Source organism: Lutzomyia longipalpis, chromosome 4 (assembly GCF_024334085.1).
Source record: "Lutzomyia longipalpis isolate SR_M1_2022 chromosome 4, ASM2433408v1".
In the NCBI taxonomy this organism is placed as follows: Eukaryota; Metazoa; Arthropoda; class Insecta; order Diptera; family Psychodidae; genus Lutzomyia; species Lutzomyia longipalpis.
In genome coordinates this window covers 12429864-12444686 of record NC_074710.1, presented here as the reverse complement: position 1 = coordinate 12444686, position 14823 = coordinate 12429864, and the positions used below count along the sequence as shown (strand labels likewise).

Sequence of the window (14823 nt, the reverse complement as noted above, 5' to 3'; positions counted from 1 at the left end):
CTGCTGGAATTCAGGGTGTTAAAAACGGATTCTTATTTGAATTTTCAGCATGCGATGTGAGTGATACATAAAGAAGAAGAAGAAAGTGAATTTTCTTCTGTATGAATTTTCCGTACCTTCGCGGAACAAAGTGTGAAAATTTGGTGAAAATTGTGATAAAGTGACCGTGAAAAGGCAATAAAAGCAGAGGAGAGGAATAACAGCATTCAAAAGACGTGGTAAGTGGAGGAAAATGAGAAATTTTCAGGTGTTTGGGGATGTTTTTCTTTTTTGATCAATATGTTGCAAACAATGGGGTGGAAGTTCTCCCTCGGATTGGGAAAATCAAAGAAAATGCTCACCACAGCTGTCCTACACGACAAAAGGGGAATTCAGGAGATTCAGAAGGACTTCCTGAAGCTTCTCGGATCATAAATTAGCACTGAAAGACCTCAATTTACGTTCAATCGCAAAAAAAGGGACAATTATGTGAATCACCCTACGGATAGGGGGGTGAGCTCCTCCTCGGACTCCTTGGCACCATACAACTTGCATGACTCATTCGCGTGTCCGCCGCTTTCCAAAAACACCTCCCTTCCTCCCCATCTGCCACCCCCCAGAAGGCATACACGGAAAAGCCTCTCCCTCCAAGCACAAGAAGAAATTTTCACACACAGCACACACTTTCCTAACAATCCGCTGCATTTCTGTGGTCAGTTTTATGTTCCTCTTCACACTGAAGGTACCCCCTGACATACCCTGGAGGATTCTCTGACCATCCTTGAGATTTTTAATGAATGACAATGCCCTGAAAGAACGGCGGAGGCTCTTCTTTTGAAAATTATCTTGCGGAATCCTTTGCGAGGATTGTGCGACGTTTTTTCAATCTCTTTAGGGTCAATACCCTAGTCCCCTCTTGTTCCCAGCTGAGCCCAGTGAGTCATGGTCTTCATGCTTCATTAGAGAAATTATTCTATAGCCTCGTGCTTGGCTCCCCTCTGTCTAATAAATCCAACACCGAAGATTTAAGGTAAATGTAAAAAAATCTTTGAGAGAAAAATCATTTTGAAAAAAAAAATAGCAAAAGGTTCCGGCCGGACGGCCGGACGGCCGGAAAGATTTTTGGCGCATACGTTTTTTGGAATGTAGGGACCCTAATTCGTGGTCATCCCAAGTTTGAGCCCGATCTGATGACTTTGCATTTTGGAGTGTACACAGAAGCTGTGCTTCTTTCAAGAAAGAATCACAGCTAAAAAAATTTAGGAAAAATTATTTATTAAAAGAGGAACGAATAGGATTTTTTTAGGAAAAATTTGTTCAAAATTTGGGTGCCCTCTTTTTTTTTAAAATAAATCTTGCAACCAGACACCTCCAATTAAATTTCAGGTGATGATATAGCGAAGTGGGGGCAGCCAATAAAAATACGTTGCCAGAAATTATTAACCAATTGAAAAGCTCAAAGATTCTTCTTCTTATTCATTTTTATTTCCTTTCAAACCAGATTTGATTTAATTTCTCGTTTTGAAGGTGGAGTTTCAGTGTAAGGTTGTTTTGAATATCGTACAGGGAACTTCTCTACAAAAACTACGGATAATATTCAACTAAATATTCAGTTTTTGTAGAAATTTTCGAGAAATTAGTTCGTCAAAAAATCTAATTCAGTTTAAATGGCTCCCACAATTAATGAAAAGAAAATTCTAATAGTAAGGCATTCAAAGAAAAATTTAGGGCTTCACAGAAAAGTCTAGGACTTACAGGAGAAATTTTGATTCTTTCAGGAAGGATTTTCCATTCAAAGAAATTAAAATTTTGAATAAAAAAAAAAATATGCCAAAAATTGTCCTTTTTACTCGTGCCAATCAATAGTAAAATCATAAATTTAGGTCCTACTTCCTGTCTTTTAAATTAATAAATGGTCCCTTCTTGGAAAATATGTATTCTGCAGTCAATTATGGGCAATTAAATGGATTTTCTCTTCATATGTGTTTGTGTTGTGTATGATTGTCCAGAGACTTGGTGAAATCAATAATCTGGAACATGGTTCAAAGGACAGGAGACAAATGAGGGGGAAGGTGGGTGGTTGAAAAAGGGTGCCAAATTGAGGGGCAATATGGTTTTCCTTTACGTCAAACACTGGAAAATTGAAAAATGGAAAATTGCGCGCGCAATTTTCCACAAATTCTCTCACGAGACAGGAATGTATTGTGGAGGGCTTTTCCTCGTTTGCTTTTGAAGGGAAAGTCAAATCAATATGTTGGCTATTTCCATGCGCAAATTTACTCAAAAAGACTCACTGGAAACTGTTGAGCCGTAGTAGCACTTTCAGTTAGTCTCCCCTGTGAGCTCTTCACTGCAACACCACAACCAAAATTGTTCTGTCTGTGAAGTAAAGAAATTTATTGGTTTTCTTGGTGCATCACCTTCATTGGATTTATCAGTGTATCTGCGTGGGTGGAAAAGAAAATTTCAAATGTGAAGTATCGTGGGAGAGGTGCTAGACTTACCTGTAAAAGAGATTTTTAAATGTAAGACTGGCCTCTAGAAGTTCTTGTTTTGAGATTATTTTTCCTTGAAATTCTCTAACTTTCTAATCAATAAGGGGCGACATGGGGCTCCATTAGAACATAAGCTAATACATTTGTCTTTTCAACCTTTAGAAATTTTGTTATTTATTTTCAAAAGTTATTTTCCCTATTGAAATGAAAATGTTCAAAGTTGCGTAAAGTGAGGAAGAATATTGCATAAAGTTTGCTTTGGAAAATCCTTGAAAATATTATTTGGGAAAAATCTTCAGCCATTTTTCCAATGATTCTTCCTACGCGTGCGTCCTTTCCCCTTTCTCCTATAATGTCTCCATCAGATTCACCACATTTTCTCCCTCCGCATAATGTTGAGGAAGTCAAGGAAAAAAGATGTAGCGCCATTTTGTGGGGGTTTTCTCAGTGAAAATTCTTGTGCAATATCAACTTTTTCTGCAATTTAATTCAATTTTATTGATTGTGTGTGCCAAGAGTGTGGCCGGAGTGTGAAGAATTTGGTGAAATAGTGAAGAATTCTTGGTAAGAAAGCGCCCCAGACGTTCAACTTCATTCGTCCCTCCCACTATTTTGTCAATATTTAATGGCAAAGGATGACTCATCCTGGGGATTTCTCCATCATAGACCTTCCAAATGGATTTATTTGTCTTTTGGGACTGTGAAAACAATTTAATTTTTCTCTAAAAACCCCTTAAGGATGTGAATTAAATCACCCCCTATTTCTTTGATCACCTTTACCAGAAATTTCTCCACATTTACATCTTCCGTTTAGTCAGGGATGGCCTTCGGGTGGGTTGGAGCAACGCAATTCAGAGGTTATTTTTTTTTCGGGGGGTGGTTGGGCGGCCAAAGAGAGAGCATAAAATATGCAATTACGCAGTTGGAATATATCTTGATCTTCTCTCTCTACTTCTCTGTTTATGTGGATGTCTGGCACAAGTGCGGCAAATGGGGAGGAATTACGATAATTATGATTTACAGAAAATGGATTTTTTTCCCTCTTCCTCTACTTTCACTCTTTGTCTGTTCTTCTTGTTTAACAAAGATTTATTTTCCCCTCTTCCCAAACTCATCTTTTTATGCACTTCTTTATTGGAAAACACCTGCAGAGCTTTTTTGTCTCATATTTCAACTTTGACAATGTAAAGCCCCATCAAGGCTTTGCTTATTAGTTGGTATACCACAATCGTGGCATACCAAGTATTGTAATCGTCGGAAAAACCGACCCCCTCAGATCGGGCTCAAACTTGGTATGAGCACGTTTTAGACTTCCCATATTACGAAAATGGTGGTGGAAAATTTTTGATCCGGCCGGCCTGCCGGTTATCCTGCCGGTTATCCTGCCGGTTATCCTGCCGGTGGTCGTCATTTTGCCTTATATCTCGAGAACGGTAACAGATAGAGACTTCGGGTTTGAAGTTTTCTATAGAAATGTGGGTGTAAAATTTCATTTTTTCGCATTTTCAAAATCCAAGATGGCCGCCGTCCGTCATTTTGAAATACCGTCGACCAGTTCCCTTAAAGCTAGAGGTCTGAAATTTTAGTATGTTGTAGAGCTCAGTGAGATGTTTTCATCAACAAATCATACTTGAAAATCGGTCAAGCGGTTTAGCAAATATGGCGGCCTAAAGCAAAAAGTGTTTTTTCGATATAACTCGAGAACGGCTTGACCGATTTTGATCATCTTAGTATCAAATGAAAGGTATTGAGAAGCCCTACAACTGTCTAGAACATTTCAAGTTTCAGAAACATCCGCAAAAGGCGCTAAAAACAAAAACAAAAATTGCCTAACTTTAAGGGGCTATATCTCCCAACATCTGTTATCGTTTTTCTTTAAATTTTGATATGTTGTAGCCTGACTCAATATCTTTCATCAGTCCAAAAATGAAGAAATTCTATGTCACCGTTTAGAAGATATAGCCATTTGAAAAATTCTTGAATTTGAAAAGTTCTAAGAGTCATATCTCTTGAACGGATTGCCCGATTTTGCTCAATTTGGTATCAAATTAAAGGTTTTGCACTTCTCAACAACTTTCTGGAACATCAGAAACCTCTAAAACCATTCCTTGAGGACAAAAAGTCCAAAAAACTGTTTTGGTAGAACAAAAATCCGCTATTTTGTGTTCTGGAAGTGACCTTGAAATGTATCGAAATATATGTCAGATTATAGTTTATTTCAATACCTTTCCAAAACTAGTCAAGAAATTTCTGTATGTGCAATAGAACTTGAGATATAACCATTTTTGTCTTTCGAATTGATGAATTTCATAAAAAAATCAACTTTGCCTACTAATACTACTTAAAAATTAAATTACAACGCATAGACTGACCCATCCGCGTTGTGGTATACCAACTCTAATAACTGGACGCGTTATGATTGACTTTCAGCTTGAATCCTTTCTTTTTAATGAATTTATTTTATTTCTTTCTATTTATTGGAATAATTGAATTTTTAAGGGGACAAAGTTTTTTTTTCTCTTAATTCTTCGAAGAAAGATTTCACAAAGAAAAAAGTTTTTAGCATTAAATAGACGAGAAAGAAATCTATAAAAATCTCTTTAAAATCTTGAAATTGAGATATTGATCAGCTAGAGACTGAACCAGGAAGAGGGATTAATTAAGTGTCTAAACACCCTTAAAATTTCAAAAAGTTAAGACTAACTTAAAGACTTTTTTAAGATTCATAAAATACATTTTCAAGCAAAAAAGGAAAATTTCCAGCACGATAAAAAAACTGTTAAAAAAGAAACGCCAAATATTAGAAAAGGAACTTCAAGCGTTAGAAAATGAACGTCAAACGTAAGAAAGGAAACGTCAAGCATTACAAAATTAACGTCAAACGTAAGAAAAGAAACGTCAAGCATTACAAAATGAACGTCAAATATTAAAAAGTAACATCAAGCTTTAGAAAATGAACGTTAAAATATAGAAAAAATGCATAAATAATGAAAAAAGACGTCAAACACTAGAAAAGGAGCATCAAGTGTTAGATTAGAAATCTCAAACTTTAGAAAAAATACGGCAGTTGTGAAACGTTAGAAAAAAATGTCTAGCGTTAGAAAGGGAACGATAAACGTTAGAAAAAAAAAACTTCAAACACTTGAAAAGAAACAGAAACGTTAAACGTTAGATTTTTTTTGAAAGAATTGTCAAACGCTATAATAAATTCAAATACAATTACCGATAATATTGTTAAGAAATCTCTAATTCTCAATTTAAAAAATCCCAAAGCACTCCGTTAAATTCTTATAATTCTAGAAAGGAAAGTTTTGGCAATAAGAAAAAAAATCCATTCGGTTTAGATTACAATCCTTATTCGTCCTGAACAAGTGTCTGTGTAGCCTACACTCTTGTTATTTAGCCATATTCTTTGCAAATTAACCCCTTTTCATTTGGGTTTCATTTGCAGTGGAGAAAAAAATGGAAATGGGAGAAGAGTCCTCGTGCGTCAGCAAATCCTTGTATAATTTCCATTGCTGTATGTACTCAAAAATAGCTGTATAGACTTAATCCTCGTAATCGGGCGACTCGTCGTCACCAAATATGTGTATATATTCAAAATTGCACGGCAAATGGAGTCTATATTTGCCCCCATCTACAATGTGGCAGGACATGGCTGCGAGAAATCCAATATTATTCCATCTCATACTCCTCCTCCCTGTGAGTCACGTCTGCAATTTTTTTCTCTCTCCTTGGCCTCTAGAAAGGGGATTTTTGAACCTTTTTCGGCAGGCAATACAACGAGAGAAAAGAAAATTCTCGTGCTCTTGCGTGGGTTTTCTTCTGCAATTTCTTTATTATATTGAATGAAGGGGGTATGTGTAATGCTTCCCATGATGGTGAAGTCCTGGGTGAAAAGCAAGGACTTGATTTAGGGGTGCCAAGAGGGGAAAAATAGAGGAGAAAAGCATATGACGAATAATTTTATTATGTATACACCGCCCCAAAATAAGCCATCCACCACCCCCACATTGATCTGCAACCATTTCATTTTTCCATTTCCCATCTCTTTGGAATTTTTCTCTCATCCTCCTTGTTTTTGTACCAACAACCAATGGAATTCAATACGACGGGGCCTTTTTTTGGCAAAGAGAGAGGGAGAGAAAGAGGAGAGGGTGGGAGGAATTCTAATACATCGAATAAATTGTGTCTCAATGGGGTGATTTTCTTCTTTTTTTTTTGCATCTCTCAATATGCTTCCTCAATTTCCAAAGCAATGTACATCCTCGCGGGAAAGGTTTCTTTGTGTCTTTTTCGTGCTTAAAATTCGTGGTGATGTTTTCTTTTCCTTTTTCCCCGTCGTTTTGCGCAATAATCAAATGAAAAATGAATATTCTGGAGAAGAAGCAAAAGGTTCAGGAGATTTTATTTTATAAAATAAGCAAAAAAAGAGATTTTTCCATGTAAAAAGATCATTTTAAGCCGGCATATTAGAAGGCTGCTGAGGAGAAAGACACAAATTCCAAGGAATACTCAGAGTCGGGATTATCTGTACTAATTGACGGGGATTTAAAAGGAATCACAGCTGAAAAAAGCCTCAGAATTGGATTTTTTTTGCGGCTGATAATTTTCCTTCAATTGTAGGTGTTTTCCTCAGGCAAAGAGATGATTTTTTCTTTGATTTTCTCTTAATTTTCAATAAATCAAACATGGAAAAATTATATGCATTAGATAGCCGAGAGGTTCTAATCGTTGTTTTTTTCGAATAGAATGTGATTCTCATGAATATTATAGGTTCAAATCCCATATTGATCTTTTTTTTTCACTCCAATAATTCAATAAAAAATGATGAAACTAGTTCGATGTTATTTTATTTAAAATTCTAACCAACATTTGCATGGTTCTTTTTATAGATTTCATTTAACTGAGCGTCTTTGTACGCTTAGGTACGCCACGCCGCCAATAAGGTGTGGGTGAGTGAGAGATAGCAAAGAAGAGTATTTTACGATGTCGTCCGTAAAGGTGGCAGTTCGGGTGCGCCCATTCAATACGCGCGAAATAACGCGCGAGTCAAAATGCATAATTGAAATGAGTGGGGCCACAACGTGCATTGTTAATCCCAAAGTACCACCAGGATCAAATGATTCAGTCAAGAGATTCAACTTTGATTATTCATATTGGTCACATGATGTGAGTAATTTTTAATGAATAATAAAATGTGAATGAAATTTTGTCTAATTGACACGCAAAAAATTGCAAGTCTGCTCTTAAATGTCTTATTGAACACTAAAAAAATGTCTTATTTGTACGAAACTTTTGTGTAATGTGGGCTCAATTTTTATCTAGTTTGCAGATTAAATTGAGGATTTATTAGGTAATAAAATTGAGTGCAAATTAGGCAAAAGGTTTATGCTTTATTTTTGAGTTTCAATAAGACATTTGAGTCTGAATTAAAAATTATTTGAGTCACGATTGGACAAAACTTGTTTGTTTTTTAGATCATTGTAGAAGTCAGGGAAGTTAATTACTCTTTGATATTTTCTATGATAGCCAAATGATCCTGATTTTACGACACAATCCATGGTTTATGGGGATATTGGGGAGGAGATGCTGCAGCATTCCTTCGATGGGTACAATGTGTGCATTTTTGCATATGGACAAACTGGTGCAGGAAAGTCATACACTATGATGGGTCGACAGGAGGTTGAGGGGCAGGAAGGGATTATCCCGATGGTGTGTAAAGATCTCTTTAGGCGCATCAAGGAAACAGCATCGGAAGAACTTAAATATACGGCAAGTTTTCTTGAGTGAAAAAGGGAGATGCAAAGAAGACAAAGAAAGTTTTTAAAAATTAAAATCATTTTGTTAATTTAGGTTGAAGTGAGCTACATGGAGATTTATTGTGAACGCGTGCGTGATTTGCTGAATCCGAAAAATAAGGGAAACCTCCGTGTACGTGAGCATCCACTCCTAGGGCCCTACGTGGAGGATCTATCGAAGCTAGCAGTGACAGATTACCAAGATATTCATGATTTAATTGATGAAGGCAACAAAGCTCGTACCGTTGCGGCTACAAATATGAATGAGACAAGCTCACGATCACATGCTGTCTTCACGATTTTCTTCACACAGCGACGTCACGATGTAACCACGGATTTAATCACGGAGAAAGTCTCCAAGATTAGCCTTGTTGATTTAGCCGGAAGTGAGAGGGCTGATAGTACAGGGGCAAAGGGGACACGTCTCAAGGAGGGGGCGAACATCAACAAAAGTCTTACGACACTGGGAAAAGTGATTTCAGCTCTTGCCGAAATGGTAAGAAAATCTAAACAATTACATTCATTTTCTTTTCTTTACTTTTCATTACTCTTTTTCATTTTCTTTTTGTGTTTTTCACAAATATTTTCTCTCAAGCTCTTTCATAATGCGCATATTTATGATTTTATTACCTGAAATGACAAAAGACACTAAAAATTATTCATGTCTCTCAAAAAAAATGCTTAAAAATCACATTATGGATAAAAATTCTACGCATTTGCTTTTCACAATCAAAAGTCGGTAAGTAAGAACAAAAACAATGCCATTTCGCTAATATTTTATAAGAAAGATTAAACTTAAAATGTTTTTGAAGAGATATTCTTGAGAATTTCGAATAGTTTTGTAATGAATTTTTTTAATTGGAAAATTTTTTAAGGCATCAAAGAGTAAGAAATCAAAAAAGGCGGACTTTATTCCGTACCGTGATTCAGTTCTTACGTGGCTTCTACGAGAGAATTTGGGTGGTAATTCCAAGACAGCAATGATAGCTGCTATTTCACCGGCAGACATTAATTATGACGAAACTTTGAGCACACTAAGGTGAAGAAATTATTTGTTTGAATTAATTATTTGATTGGAATTGAAATAATTTGAAATTTTCGTCAACAGATACGCGGATCGTGCCAAACAGATTGTTTGCAAAGCTGTTGTCAATGAGGATGCAAATGCTAAGCTTATTCGTGAGCTCAAGGAGGAAATTCAGAAGCTTCGAGAACTTCTTCGTGCCGAAGGAATTGAAGTGCAGGAAGGTAAGGACTTTTTTGTACACCTTAAATGGTTTTCCCCTTAAAAAACCACCCCCACTAAATAAGCTTGATTAGTTGAAAAGTAAAAAAAACTTATTAGATGAAAAATAAGAAAAAGTAACACCTTCCCTCCAATTTATTTATTTTTTGTGAGGTAGGTGTTTATAGTGAATAGTTTGTTTTTTCAATATTTTAGTTTCTCCTTATTTTTTGCGAAGAATTTCTTCTAAGCAATCAAAATCCCCCAAACAACCAACATTTTTTTGTCTTCTTTGGAATTAGAGCAAAATTATTTTCATGTAGGACCGGACGGTAAAGTGGTTTGTGAGAAACGAGATCCCAATAGTAAGTAGATGACGGCTAAAATCGCATCTAAAAAAAGCAAAAGAACTTTAAAAAAAATACCAAGAAATACATTTAAAAAAAAAAAGAATCCTGATGCTATGCAAATCCACAACCACTTGGCTAATTTTTTTCTGTGTGTTCCTTTTGCAAAATCTCAAGCAAAAAAAAAAAAACAAAAACGAATGATCGTGCGTACAGTTAAATTGCACGCACGCGAAGCATTCATTTTCAAAAAGAATTTGGCGCAAAATTGTTTTGTCATTCTCCACCATACAGAGCCAATCCTTTCATTCCTTTCCACACAATCGACATGATTAAAAGTGCATCTTATCATTTTATTTTATCTTTTAATTTACCTCCGTGCTCTCGATAAAGGCTTTCTTGGCATTTTTGCATTATATGTAAACAAAAAAAAAAACGACAAAGCTCTCACACCATATGGGTTGGACCAAAGTGATTTCATTTGAGGCGAAAAACCAAAAAAAAATATTCAAAATTTATTCATTTTGGCAAAAGGAAAATTGCGGCAAAATTTCTTTCAGGACAATTCATTATTCCGGGGAAAAAATTAGTTGAAGGAACAACAACTTCAGTCCAGCCTATTTTATTTTCATTTTTATTTTATTTTTTACTTTAAAAGCTTTATATGTTTCTCTCTGCATCTCACACACAAGATAGAGAGAAAAATCTCATTTTAATGCATTAATTTGCATGGAAAATTGAGAAATTTTCTCTCAATTTTTTTTCTTTCTTTTTACAATTGTATTTTTTCAAAGATTAAATTTTAATACATTTCTACCTTTTTTCGTTTGTTTAATTGTTTTTCTAGAAGATGAAATCAATACAAAATCCGAGAGTATTATCAAAAACATTCCAACATCCCCGAATAAGGGACGCACTAGGACAGGATCAACCACAGAAATGGCAGTTGATCAACTTCAGGCTAGCGAAAAGTTGATTGCAGGTAGGAAATATTTAATATTTTTATTCTTTAGATTTTTTCAAGAAAGAAATTTTTAAAAATTGAGAAAAATTGAAGAAATTTAAGGATGTTCAAGGGCTCTAATTGGAAAAAAAATATAAAGCCCGGGGAAATGGGAAAGGAGTTTATTTGTTTTTGTATGTAAAATTCTTTTATTTATTTATTATTAATAAGGTACGTATAATCCTGCAAAATAAAAATTCCACGAAGAATCTTCTTATTTTCCACCCTAAAGAATAATCAAGAAAAACTGATAAGAACTTATCTAAAAATCGTAAAAAATTACGTCAATATTGTACATTTTTCTTATTTAATACATGAAACATTCTCGCTAATGTTTCATCGTGACTTTTAGCAGTTTTTTTTATGTTTCATTCAGATTTGCTCATTGCTGTCAAAAAATTGTTTTAAAGTTTATAAAAGTGCAATAAAAAGGTATTATTCTCAGAAAAGTCAAATGGATTTGATTAAACCTATCGCGTCCACGTGCAACATTAAAACATTGTAACATGCGCTCTCTTAATCACGATATTTATTCTGTAGATGCATTTAGAGGACTTTTCTCAGTCAGATCGTCTTCTTTGACCCCTTATGTGTGAATTTGATGCATTTGTAACATGGAAAAACAATTACATTAATAAATAATTGAAAAAATAAAATGTTTCACATTTGGGCCAGCGTATGACCCAAAAAACGTTAAAGGGTTAAAGTAGGATTTTAATAACTTTTTCCCGTAAAAATTCAAGAATTTCGATTGGAAATTAGTTTTTTTTGAAATTTCCTCCATATGTCTGGGTTAAGAGCTATAAAAAATCACAATAGTGACGTCATTTTCCACTTTTTTGTGAATAAATCTTTTCAAAGCTGATCCCAGAGTGGAAAATAGGATGACTTTTTTGTGATTTCCTATTCTTTTAGCTATAATTATTTCTATTTCTTGTTATTCTGGGCAAGATTATGAATACCCTACGAATTAAAAGTTTTCCTATACAAAAGCGAATAAGGTCCTTTTCCATGAAGAAAAATCATCCCTAAAATTTCATATTTTTTTGTGGTTTGGCGCAATAGAACTCAATGAGACGTGGGAGGAAAAATTGAAGCGCACAGAACAAATTCGTCTCCAACGTGAAGCTGTTTTTGCGGAAATGGGTGTGGCTGTGAAGGAGGATGGAAATACAGTTGGTGTCTTCTCGCCAAAGATGACACCACACTTGGTGAATCTCAATGAAGATCCGACGCTATCGGAGTGTCTTTTGTACTACATAAAGGATGGGATAACACGCCTTGGGACAGCTGAAGCGAATCTCCCGCAGGATATTCAACTATCTGGCCCGTATATCCTCAAGGAGCATGTAATGTTTGAGAATAGAAATGGCGTTGTGACCCTTGTGCCGCACAAAGATGCCCTGGTGTATCTAAATGGGCGTAAATTAATTGAACCCGAGGTCTTAACAACGGGTTCAAGGGTAATTCTGGGGAAGAATCATGTGTTTCGCTTCACCCATCCGGAACAGGCGCGTGAGATAAGGGAGAAGGCAGTTACGGAGACACCGGGAAGTGGGGAGACGGTTGATTGGAATTTTGCACAGTGTGAATTGCTGGAGAAGCAGGGAATTGATCTCAAGGCGGAAATGGAGAAGCGCCTAATTGCACTTGAGGAACAATTTAAGCGGGAAAAATTGCAAGCTGATCAGGAATTTGAGGAGCAACGTAAATCCTATGAGGCACGAATTGATGCACTACAGAAGCAAGTGGAGGAGCAATCGATGACAATGTCCATGTATAGTAGCTATACACCGGAAGATTTTCATCCGGAAGAGGATATCTTTGGTAAGAAATCTCTCCTTAGCGTTTCTTTTATTGGAAGTGAAAATTTAATTTAAATAATATTTTTTTTTGTTGCAAACAGTGAATCCATTATTTGAATCATGCTGGTCCGCTAGAGAAGCTGGCCTAGCAGCATGGGCATTCCGTAAGTGGAGAATCCATCAATTTACATCCCTACGAGATGATTTGTGGGGAAATGCAATCTTCCTCAAGGAAGCAAATGCAATTTCCGTGGAATTAAAAAAGAAGGTTCAATTTCAATTTACACTCCTCACGGACACCCTGTACTCCCCATTGCCGCCTGAATTGGCGGCTAACAGTGGTAGTTTGGGAGCTATAACTTCCGGACAGGGTAGTGGGGGGAATGAAGATGAATTTGGCGGAAATCCAGCCCCGAGAACAATTGTGGCTGTGGAAGTGACTGACATGAAGAATGGAGCAACGCATTATTGGACGTTAGAGAAATTGCGGTAAGTCCTCTTTCCTTCTTCTTTAGAGTTCTTTACCTGAGAAAAAGACATTTTTTCCTATTATATAAAACACATTTAGGAATTTTCTTTCCTGCAAAATGCATTTTAATAGAGGTTCTCTTGTTATCTTTCAAGTTTTTTTTTAACCTTTTTGTTATAACATAATCTTCCCCTCATAATTCTTATTTCTTTCATTCAACACATTAATTTTTTGGTAATCCTCAAAGGCAATTTAATGAATGAAAAGAAGAATATTCAATCAATGGGTCGATTCTAATAAAAATCTTTTCTTTTTTTTAACAACTTAAAAGTTGTAGTAAGATTTTGACCGATATTTTTTTTTAAATCTGTTCTATTGCAGTTCTATAAAAAGACAAACAAAGAATTTTTTAGAAAAGTTATTTTCCTTAAAAACCGTATTAAAGAAACAAATAAAATATCAGGATCTTTTAAGATTTTCCCAGAATACCACAAATATTACAACTGATAAGTTGTAAGAAAAGATTTATATCAGAATCAACCTTCAAGTTTCTTTTTCAGGAAGTCTTAAAATATTATCTTTATCTGTTTTTATATTTATATTGTTTTAATTTATTTAAAAAAAAATCAGATTAAGTTTAATAAAAAATCATTTTGTTTAACCTACAAGAAGAAATACAGAAATTGTCACAAATTAATGTTTTAATTGTAAAAACCCAAATTGTTTTCGAAACATTTTGAAAAACAATTGAAAAAACGTGAAAAAAAAGTTTAAATTTAATGATTTTCAAATTGTTAAAAGAGACAAAGGGGGGCAATTGATAGAGCTCATGTCTTGCATTGAAAAATCCTTCGGTTCGAGTACAGTCACTGTTTTTATTTCAAAAGTTGATTTTCATTTTTTTTATCAGTCAAATCATCCTTAATTGTATTTTCGGTCCACAAAGAAGGGTTAAAAAATTGAAATTTTCCACCATAATTTATTATTTTTTTAGAATTGTTCATTTTAAGTTTTTTCTTTCATATAAAAAAAAAATTCTTTTGCGTTGTAAAAGAGAAAATTTCAAGAAATATTCATAACAAAAAAAAAATATTTAGCTGCCGTCTTGAGTTGATGCGCCAAATTTACAATGCGGAGAGTCCACCGATGGTTGGTAGTGGTGTGGAAACCCCAACGAATGGTATGATGGTGTGCAAATCAATTGGGCAGATGGTGATGTCCCCGGATGAAATGCCCCTGGAATCGGGGGAGCAACAGGAACTACTTCAGTGCTTGACGGCAGCGTGTGCCAATGCATCAAGACTCTCATTAGCTAATCTCTTACCATCTAGGTTAGCAAAATTAAAAAAAAATACACAACATCAACCAAAAAAACAGACACTTTGGGACAAGATTGTTCCCTGAATTTTATTTTATTTTTTTAAAGAGAAATCTGAGAGACACCAGAATTCAATTCCTTTGCTGTTATTCTTCTTTTTTGTTGTATTATTTGATGGAAAAGTTTTTCTTTTTATTTGAATTTTTCTCCCAAAGCGCTTCAACAGAGCGCCTCATGCCTTTGAGGATATTTTTCTTTTCTTCTATCTTCAGTTTTCTCATGAAAGCGAATCTTTTATAATTTTTTGTCAAGGATCATCGCCATAGGATGCACGTTTAGATGGGATTAAAACATCATTTCATTGTAATTTAGAAAATCTCT

The 14823-nt window shown here is 35.1% G+C and overlaps 1 protein-coding gene across 16 annotated transcripts in view; it reads left to right on the top strand.

The window, feature by feature from the left end:
- The first annotated feature begins 87 nt into the window (after positions 1-87).
- LOC129796354 (kinesin-like protein unc-104) overlaps positions 88-14823 on the top strand; it is a 25443-nt gene continuing 10707 nt past the window's right edge. For 3 of the 16 annotated variants that reach the window (XM_055838194.1, XM_055838192.1, XM_055838190.1), the window contains exons 1-10: positions 98-218; positions 7370-7646; positions 8007-8249; positions 8331-8771; positions 9151-9314; positions 9384-9523; positions 9824-9865; positions 10695-10829; positions 11916-12677; positions 12757-13144. In XM_055838194.1, coding sequence (XP_055694169.1) covers positions 7464-7646; positions 8007-8249; positions 8331-8771; positions 9151-9314; positions 9384-9523; positions 9824-9865; positions 10695-10829; positions 11916-12677; positions 12757-13144 — 2498 coding nt within the window. In that variant the 5' untranslated portion in view covers positions 98-218; positions 7370-7463. Of the gene's footprint in view, positions 219-2307; positions 2505-2864; positions 3039-7369; positions 7647-8006; positions 8250-8330; positions 8772-8910; positions 9015-9150; positions 9315-9383; positions 9524-9823; positions 9866-10694; positions 10830-11915; positions 12678-12756; positions 13145-14221; positions 14456-14823 lie in introns of those variants that run through there. The other 13 variants (XM_055838197.1, XM_055838196.1, XM_055838195.1 and 10 more) reach the window with 9 other exon arrangements.